At 46.3% G+C, this 10,049-nt stretch overlaps 1 protein-coding gene across 1 annotated transcript in view; it reads left to right on the top strand.

Annotated features, from left to right (window-relative positions):
* The first annotated feature begins 1,518 nt into the window (after window positions 1–1,518).
* Window positions 1,519–10,049, top strand: part of frem2b (FRAS1 related extracellular matrix 2b) — a 55,899-nt gene continuing 47,368 nt past the window's right edge. Inside the window, exons 1-2 of the mRNA XM_035534500.2 lie at window positions 1,519–6,807; window positions 8,084–8,173. Coding sequence (XP_035390393.1) covers window positions 1,791–6,807; window positions 8,084–8,173 — 5,107 coding nt within the window. The 5' untranslated portion in view covers window positions 1,519–1,790. The remainder of the gene's footprint in view (window positions 6,808–8,083; window positions 8,174–10,049) is intronic.

The raw sequence follows: 10,049 nt of genomic DNA, 5'->3' as shown, positions 1-10,049 counted from the left end.
CACAGAATTCCACACGGATTAATGAGAAATTCCACTTTTATAAGAAATCTACATTGTAATACTCCATAGTACATTTTTTTTCATACACACTAGTAGAAAGACTGTGAAAATATATATAACAATATATTCCCTGTTTATTTATGCATTTTCAAATTGTACTTATTGCTTTCTTTCCTGAACACAAGTAATGATGGGAAGAGTCATGAAAGTGCAATGGGAAAGAATCAACGTTTTGTTATTGTTGTTGTTTTTGTTTGTATTAGTGTGGGTCTAATTACCACCACAACAACAATAAAAAAGAACATTTTCTCTTCTGCCAGTATATGAAACCTTTGCCTCCCAACCCTGTTAGACTTGGTGTGTCTTTTCTCTAGCTCACCAATTCTGAACGTGTTAGGGCAATTTTGCATTTGTATATACAGCACAGGGAAGGAATAAAGAAGACTGACAGATCATATCAATTATATCTGCAAGACCTTTAATGTATAATAATCACAAAGGACCCAGAAAATACAGGAAAATCTGTCCATGAGAAATTGGGAAAAAATCTCACATTCAGTAGCAGTAACTCTAATCTAAATTGGCATGGCTAATACTGCATTTTCCTGACATTAAAAGAATATGTATATCACCGTTGCCAATGAGCACTGTGCACTTTTTAAACAAAAATTCACCGCTTGTACATCTAAAATATATATATTTTATTTAACTTCATTCTGCATATGCATAATTTATATTTGAAATTTTATGAGTTTATCTTTCACATAGCTCTCATTCGTAGGGCTGTAGAGCCTAATACGTGCACTCTAGGACAGCAGGTGTTGGGTGTCACCTGGCCGAGGTGTTGCGCATCAGTCAATCCACCACATCACACGCTCAGAACCCAGAAACATTTGACCTAAATAACCAGAATGACTTGATCAACACAGTGCAAACGGCGACACATAAAGAAAGCCAACCAGTTTTGGATGGTCTCGGCTCAACTGAAGTCACATACACCAAGTCATTGGTTACAGTCTATTAACATTGGAGGCAAAGATAGTTAAGTTAGTTAGACAAACACGTCGACCAGCACCACAATATAAACGTCTGCTTATCAGCACAAACGCTTAAAGGTTTTCAGAACCTCCTACCACCTTTCTACCACCAGAGGGAACTGAAGCAATGAGCAATGAGACGCCTATGGAGAACCCCCCCCCCCCCCCCCCACCACCACCACCACCACCCACCCACCCCATTAAGTATTCCTCCGCCTAATGCCCCTTCAGGCTTTTTCTGCAAGAGCGCTTTCAAGTTTTAAAAAATACACCAAAAGCAAATGTTTTTGTTACAAAATTTCAAACGTTATCAATGTATGTAAAAAAACAACAACCCATCTTAATTCACTTTAAAGAATAGCAACATGCAAAAAAAAGCCGCTTTGATGAAAAAGTGCTTTGAGGCAGTGTAGGTAACAGACTCTTCACGGATGCGTCCTGCAAGAAAGAATCTCTCCGAACTAACGCTGCGCGTGGCGCCCGTGCCGGGGACTGACATTGCTCGCGCCCATTTACAAGTTGGCGAACGCGCTCCGCCGTGAACATCGCCCAATTGTGTGAAAGGAGGGCGTGATTCACCCCCACTCTGCTCCGCGAGGCATGAAGTTTATGCTGGAGGCTGCTGCTCGAGGAGAATGGTGCACCTTAGGGCTCTCCAGGACCGCGCTGTTTTTATCTGAACTTTTGTCGTTCGTGCATCTTTGCTCGCGTACAGTCCGAAACATTTTACAGTCACTGTGACTCGCGCTACAAATGGCTAAGAATCCCCCCGCGCAACGACGCAAGACTGCCATGTCTGTCTTTATTCCACTGTTTTTCACTGGAATGACTTTGGCAGATCAAACACGGCTTTCGGACAGCTTTGGACTAACCTATGGCTTAAGGTCAGAGCTTTCTGAGGATGCTATACTGGTCGCCAACAACGGAATAAGGGTCCCTTTCGGCAGGTCTGTTTTTGTTGATCCGGTCAACGATTTGGTTATCCAGGTTCAACCCGGAGACAAGTGCACCTTGACTGTTCTGGATAACGACCCTTTATCACAGAGACCGGGTCAGCTGTCACCTAAAAAGTTCCCGTGTGAATTTGGTCCCAACGACGTGAAGTACTCGCACTTCGGATCACGGAGCCCGTCCAAAGACAGGGTGAGACTCCAACTTCGATATGACACACAGACCGACACGGTGATCGTTCCGTTCATGATGGAGGTAGAGGTGGTGTTTACTCAGCTGGAGATTTTGACTAAAAACATGCCCGTTACAGTGGAAAAACTGCTTGGGATAAGTCATCCAATCGATAAGAAAATTCTTGAGTTTACTTTCGATAGAAACGCTTATCAGTGCAAAGTAACGTCTCTTGCTAGTGCCAGTGCTCTGCCCAGGTATGGAAAGCTCATCGATGAAGGTAAATTAAGCAAAATGATTGACTGTGATGAATTTATCATGCTGAACATTCGCTATCAGCACACCTTTGCCCATCATTCTCCGAACCGAGATTATGCCCCAATGTACGTAGAACTACAAGACAAGGAAAGTAACGTTGTGAAGCAGGAGTTTTTCCAAATTATGATGCGCATTAAAGAGGGTGAGGAGAACATGGCTCCTAAACCCAGCTTTGTGGCCATGATGATGATGGAAGTCAACCAGTTTGTGATGACCGCTATAACCCCTGACATGCTAGCCGCCGAGGATGTTGAATCGGCTCCCGATGACCTAATCTTCAACATTACCTCTCCCTTATCATTTGAGGAAGGCTACATTGTTAGCACAGACGATAGGAATTTGCCGATCACATCCTTTTATCAGGGGGATCTGAAGGATCTTAAAATAGCATACAAGCCTCCATCCGTGGATTCAGACGTTGAGAGGATTTTCCAAATTGAGTTTGTGGTTGTAGACACAGAGGGAGCTGTCTCAGATCCCTTTGCATTCATGATTGCGGTTAAGCCCATGAACACTCTGGCTCCTGTTGTGACCCATAACACGGGGCAGCTGTTGTACGAAGGCCAGTCCAGGCCGCTGTCCAGCTCACAGAGCCTGCAGATCAGCGATGAGGACAATTTGAATGATGTGAGGGTGACGGTGATTGATGGGCTGAAGCATGGAGAGCTGACGGTCCTGGGGTCCAGGAGGAAGTTCTTTACGCCAGCGGACCTTGACCTTGGCGCTGTCATCTACCAGCATGACGGCAGCGACACCTACAGCGACAACATCATTTTCCGCATGACGGACGGCAAGCACGAGGTGGAATTCCTCTTCCCCATAACTGTGGTCCCAACTGACGATGAGCCCCCCATCATCAACGCCAACACAGGCCTGGTGGTGTACAAAAAACAGATGGTGCTTATCTCCCCTTTAATGCTCAGTGCTGCTGACATCGACTCAGAGGACTCAACGATTACATTTCTTATGCAGCCTCCTTTCTCTAGCGTAGGGGAGGTGCTGCTCCGCCAGGCGGATGCGCCAGAGGACCCCTCCACATGGAGGTTTAATTCTGAAGATGAGATGTACGAAAAGCCAGTGACACAGTGGCTCCAGCAGGACATTACCGATGGGAAGCTGTTCTACAGGCACGTGGGGCCTCACAACACCCAGGCCATTATGGATCAGGTAGTTTTCCGAGTCCAAGATGATAATGATCCACCGAATCAGTCAGGGGAGAACTCTTTTGTCATCAAAATTCTGCCAGTTGATGACATTCCCCCGGAGCTGTACCCTGGCGTCACCCTGCATCTGACTGTACATGAATTTCAGCTCACCTACTTCCGTAAGAAATTCTTGCGTTATACTGATTTGGACTCAGACGACAGGGACTTAAAGTACACCATCACTCAACCACCGACAGACACCGATGAAAACAGCCCTGGTCTTCTGGGAAGCATCGTTTTGACAGAGACTCCAAATACAGAGGTCATAGAGTTCACCCAAGCGCAGATAAATCACCATAAGATTGCATACAAGCCTCCTGATCTGGAGTTGGGAATAACTCCACATGTAATCCAGTTCCAGTACACTGTGGAAGACACAGCAGGGAACAGCGTCAGCGGAGTGTTCACTATTTTCTTGCAGCCTGTTGACAACAAGCCACCCCAGATAACCAACACAGGGTTCAGCGTCCTGGAGCGGAGCACGCATGGCATCACGCGCACGGAGCTTCACACCGCAGACCCGGACACGGACCACGCAAAGATTTCTTTCACACTCACCCAGCCTCCTCTGCACGGCCAGGTCATGTACACATCGATCCGCCTGACCAAGGGGGGTTCTTTCAATCTGGATGATATTTCTAACGGCAGGATCTCCTATGTTCACAGCGGAGACGAGTCCACCAATGATTTCTTTCAGCTCGATGTGAGTGACGGGGTCCATGTTGTCCCGATTACCATCAAGATAAATGTGAAGCCCGTCGACGATGAGGCTCCAATAATAAACCTTCCAGAAGGTACCATTGGCTCCTACATTGACGTGCTGGAGAATGGAGCTACAGAGATCACCACCAATGTAATTCAGGGGCGAGACGAGGACACCGATGACCTCAGGCTGACCTTCATAGTAGAAAATCCGCCAGTGTTTGGTGACATACTGGTCAATGGGGTGCGGTCCAATACATTTACTCAAGCTGACATCATTAGTGGCCTGGTAGCGTATACGCACACAAGTGAAGAGATTGGCCTCGCTGTAAAACAGGACTTCTTTAATCTGACGCTCACCGATATGTCTGATGAGTGGACCGTGGGAGGAAATAAAATCAAGGGTGTTCGAGTGCAAGTGATTATACTGCCAGTAGACAACCAAGCTCCTGAGGTGTTTGTAGGGCCCCAATTCACTGTCGTTGAGGGTGAGAAAAACGTCATTCAAACGTTGCACATAAGTGCTGACGATATAGACACTCCCAACGATGACCTTTTGTGTACAGTCATTGTTCAGCCCACATCAGGCTACTTGGAAAACATCTCTCCAGCTCCGGGATCGGAGAAGTCCCGGTCTGGAACTGCCATTAGTGCGTTCACCATCAAAGACATAACCCAGCACCATATCTACTATGTCCAAAGCATTCACAAAGAGGTGGAGCCAGTTGAAGACAGGTTCACGTTCAGATGCTCAGATGGCATCAACTTCTCGGAGAGGCACTTTTTCCCCATTGCAATAATCCCGTCCAATGACGAGAAGCCGGAGATCCACATGAGAGAGTTTGTAGTGATGGAGGGCATGAACGTCGTCATCGACACGCCTATACTGAACGGCGTCGATGCGGATATTCCCACAGATGAGCTGACATTTATCATCACTAAACCCCCCAAACACGGAATCGTTGTGAATCAGTTAACCTCGGGTGTTGTCCCCGTGACAAACTTTACTCTAGAGCAGATAAGAGAGGCCTCCAGCATTGTTTATGAGCATGATGATTCAGAGACCACAGAGGACAGTTTTAACATTCTTCTCACCGATGGCAAATTCACAGTGGAAAAAACAGCCGTTATCATGATCATCCCAGTGGACGATGAAACTCCAAGGATGGCAATTAATGATGGCCTTGAAATAGAGATAGGAGAAGTGAAAGAAATCAACAACAAAGTTTTAAAAGCCACAGACCTTGACTCAGAGGACAGCACCCTTACCTACATTATCCGATATGGTCCCAACCAGGGATTTTTACAAAGGAAAACCCCATTTGGAACACTAGAGAACATAACCGTTGGAACGAACTTCACGCAAAGTGAGGTGGATCAAAGTTTGATGGTGTACGTGCACAACGGCCAAGAGGGAATACGTGACCTCATCAAGTTTGATGTCACTGATGGCATCAACCCGCTAATTGACAGGTACTTTTATGTGACAGTAGGCGGAATAGACATGGTGTTCCCTGATGTTGTTAGCAAAGGCGTGTCTCTGAAAGAAGGTGGCAGGGTGATCCTGACCACGGACTTACTCAGCACCAGCGATCTCAACAGTCCCGACGAACATTTGGTTTTCACCATCACGCGAGCCCCCACGCGTGGCCACCTAGAGTGCACCGACACCCCAGGCATGCCCGTCGCGTCTTTCACTCAGCTTCAGCTGGCCGGCAGCAAAATCTACTACGTCCACACCGCAGACGACGAGGTCAAGATGGACAGCTTCGAGTTTGAGGTGACTGACGGTTACAACCCTGTGTTCCGCACCTTCCGCATCTCCATAAGCGGCGTGGACAACAAAAAGCCCGTGGTCACCGTTCATGGGCTGGTGGTCAACGAGGGCAAGAGCAAGCTGATCACACCCTTCGAGCTGACGGTGGAGGACCGTGACACTGTGGACAGACTCCTAAAGTTCACCGTCACCCAGTTGCCCATCCACGGTAAGATCCTGTTCAACAACACCCGGCCTGTCACCACCTTCACCAAGCAGGACCTGAACGAGAACATGATCAGCTATAAGCACGACGGGACAGAGTCGGCTTCCGACAGCTTCTCCTTCACCGTCACAGACGGGACCCATGCGGACTTCTACGTCTTCCCCGACACGGTTTTCGAAACGCGCAAGCCGCAGGTGATAAGGATCACAATCCTCTCCGTCGACAATGGCATCCCGCAGATTGTGGTCAACAAGGGTGGTACAATGCTAAGAACCTTGCCCACAGGACACCTGGGGTTCCTGATTACCAGTAAAGCGCTCAAGGCCGAGGACAGAGACAGCGCTCGTGGAGCTGTGACTTTTAGAGTCGCGGTGGGCGCTAAGCACGGCTACCTCATCAACCTGAGCAAAGGAAATGCCAGCATCACCACATTTACGCAAGGTAACCTTGTTCACAACACTCACTAGTCACTATGTGTGAATAGCATAGTGTTTAAAGTTGAATTATTCTACTCCTGTGACCTGGCTGCTGAAATATCTTGAAGCTTCCTCAAAAGGTAAATTGTCTGTAAAGTACATAAAGACCTTTATTTTCACAGACACCTTACAGCTCAGTGGAGTGTGAAAGATGTTGAACTGTATTGGATGTGGGAGGCAGCACTTTGAAAAGAGTGTCGTGTAGCTATTACATTTGCATGACAAAGGTTTGGTTCTTAACTAATAATTATCCTAAAAAATACTCCAGGCTGATTTCACTTTTATTCCTTTTAGAAAAACTGTTATTCTAAATTTCAGAGTGATTATACAGCTCTGCCTTGGAACAGATTCACCTCTAAAAGGATTATGTCATGTAGAATTTTTTTTTTTTGGCAAAAGAACAGGGCTAACCCTGGATTATTCACTGCTAGAACAACACCCGAACAACACACCAGATGCCAGCAATACTTTTGGAAGAGATGATATACTCAATGCCATATTCCTTTTTTCAGATTCTTCTTGCCTCTCGGGGTTCTGTTTTAATATTTCAAGGGCATCATAGCCGAGTGGGAGCTAACAGTAAATAAAATTGCTGCTCCCTTGTGGGTCTTTGAAAATGATGGGTTTACAGTTTATGAGTCAGCTTCTTTGACGAGAACTGTTTTCACATCAAATATTGAATACAGCCTCCACTGAAAAAGCTCGTGTCCGGGAGGGAGTGAGACAGGCAGGTGAGGTCTGGCGGTACATAGAGTTCTCATGGTCTTCCGCTCAGGGTCAGCTGGCGTTCTGCAGCTGTAGCGCCTCCTGTTTAATACAAAACTCAGCCTGCGTGATATGATTTAATGACATACGAAATCCATAAATGAACATTTTTACACAGGCGAACATTTTCCACTACAGCCCTCTGTCTGTCTGACTTTTTAGCGGATTACCAAAAAGAAATGCATTACTTGTCAAATGATTCATATTTTTGTGATTACATTGTGATTACAGAGCAAATATTTCAGTGGTGATTTGCAAACGGTTAAAATATTATCAAACATTTAAAAACATGGATTCTCCATTTTTAAACCTGAATCTTTTTTTTTTTTTTAGTGGGTGAAAATTACGTGTAATCTGAAAAATCTTGAAATAAGTATTTTAAGACAGCTTTGGAAGTGGAATAAGTGCTTGATTATAAAACCCTCTCAGCCGTTACACTGATGTGTTTTTAGCACCTCTTTCTGCCTCTTTCTCAGCCGACATTGACGACATGCATGTCTGCTACGTACTTCGAGATGGAGACAGTGCCACAAGTGATATTTTCTATTTCTCCATCGAAGACAATGGTAAGATTTTTCCACCAATATTTTTGGATTTTTAGTGTGCCTCAGGAGGTTGAATATATAATTTGTGATGCCTATCTCTCTCCTTCTCTCTACTTCCCACACTCTGTATGTAAGTGTTGTGTGCCATCCCTTAAAACAAAGTTGAATATTAATGCAGTGAGTGTTCTCAGGTTTTTTGGACCTCTCATAGGTTTATTAATATCTGACAGCACTGCAGATGTATATGCGTGTGTGTGTGTGCGTGTGTGCATGTGTGTGTGTGTGTGTGTGTATGTGTGTGTCATTTGATTGGCACATGCGTATGGCAGCTGACTGCTTTCCTGGTGTGTTTTTAATCATCTTCTACCTCTCAGGCTATTAGCAACTTTATGAATGAAATGAATGTCCAATTGCAACCCTGCCAAATCCACTTTGCTACTTTTGGTCTCGGAGGCTTATATCATCCTGCAGTTATTACATTCGTTAACGGTGAATCTGATTGGCTGCCTGAAGACTGCGATTCTTTTTAAACCGCCGAATTTCTGTCAGACCCAAGGAATTAATTTAGGAGAAAATGGACGGCTGGTCAAAGTATTTAATAACCCAAATTTACAAGCAGTATTATATTGAAAGAAGGAAAGAGAACACATCACGCACGTGAGGTGCCCAGATTCGTCCGCATGCCTTTCAGTACTCATCCCTTCATCCCTTTATCTCCGGGTAGAGCCGCTCTTAGCCAGAAAAGGTGTGAATGGCCTTTCAATGGCACTGGTGACGCTGTTTGGGTTTAAGAGGACGCTCCGTTCCGCCTTCTCGGAAACACAAGGCTCTTCTCAGATACGGTCCATTTTCCCCTCGAGCGGCACAGTAAGAGCCCACGAGCGTGTTCTCACCTCCCGCCACTGCTGACATAGCGCCCCTCCCCACTCCTGTGGCGTCCAGCGAGGATCAACGGCCTTTTGTTCGAACCCCGATGAAAAGCTAACGGGTTTGTGTTTGAGTTTGGTCGTGAGCTTTGATGTGAAAGTTGAGGTGTGCTTTACCCCAGTTTGGTGTAATTTGTTTATTTAGTAGATGCCGTCCATCTGAATTAGTTACAGTTCCTTCGCCTCACTCACTCACTCACTATTCCACTCTTACACCTTTAGCAGTCTTGTCCGTGTGTGTGTGTGTGTGCGTGTGTCTGTGTGCGTGTGTCTGTGTGCGTGTGTCTGTGTGCGTGTGTCTGTGTGCGTGTGTCTGTGTGCGTGTGTCTGTGTGCGTGTGTCTGTGTGCGTGTGTCTGTGTGCGTGTGTCTGTGTGCGTGTGTCTGTGTGCGTGTGTCTGTGTGCGTGTGTGTGTCTGTGTGTGTGTGTGTCTGTGTGCGTGTGTGTGTCTGTGTGTGTGTGTGTCTGTGTGTGTGTGTGTGTCTGTGTGTGTGTGTGTGTCTGTGTGTGTGTCTGTGTGTGTGTGTGTGTGTGTCTGTGTGTGTGTGTGTCTGTGTGTGTGTGTGTCTGTGTGCGTGTGTCTGTGTGCGTGTGTCTGTGTGCGTGTGTCTGTGTGCGTGTGTCTGTGTGCGTGTGTCTGTGTGCGTGTGTCTGTGTGCGTGTGTCTGTGTGCGTGTGTCTGCGTGCGTGTCTGTGTCTGTGTGCGTGCGTGTGTGTGTGCGTGTGTGTGTGCGTGTGTCTGTGCGTGTGTCTGTGTGTGTGTGCATGTGTCTGTGTGCGTGTGTGGGGGGGGGGTGGCTCTGTCGTTGCCTTTTTGTTGTTTTTCAGTCCTGCAACATTCGAGCGTGCTATTACCGCTCGCAAAGTATGTTACTATGCTTGGCATTTATGCCCTCTGTGTCCTTGTCTGATTAATTCATGCACCAATATGGAGGTGAAGGTATTGTAAGGCTTCCTGTAAGGTGCATGCT

Source organism: Electrophorus electricus, chromosome 17 (assembly GCF_041902795.1).
Source record: "Electrophorus electricus isolate QZ-2024a chromosome 17, ASM4190279v1, whole genome shotgun sequence".
NCBI classification, from domain to species: Eukaryota; Metazoa; Chordata; class Actinopteri; order Gymnotiformes; family Gymnotidae; genus Electrophorus; species Electrophorus electricus.
The sequence above is the reverse complement of the archived record's forward strand: the minus strand, read 5'-3'. Positions and strand labels throughout refer to the sequence as shown.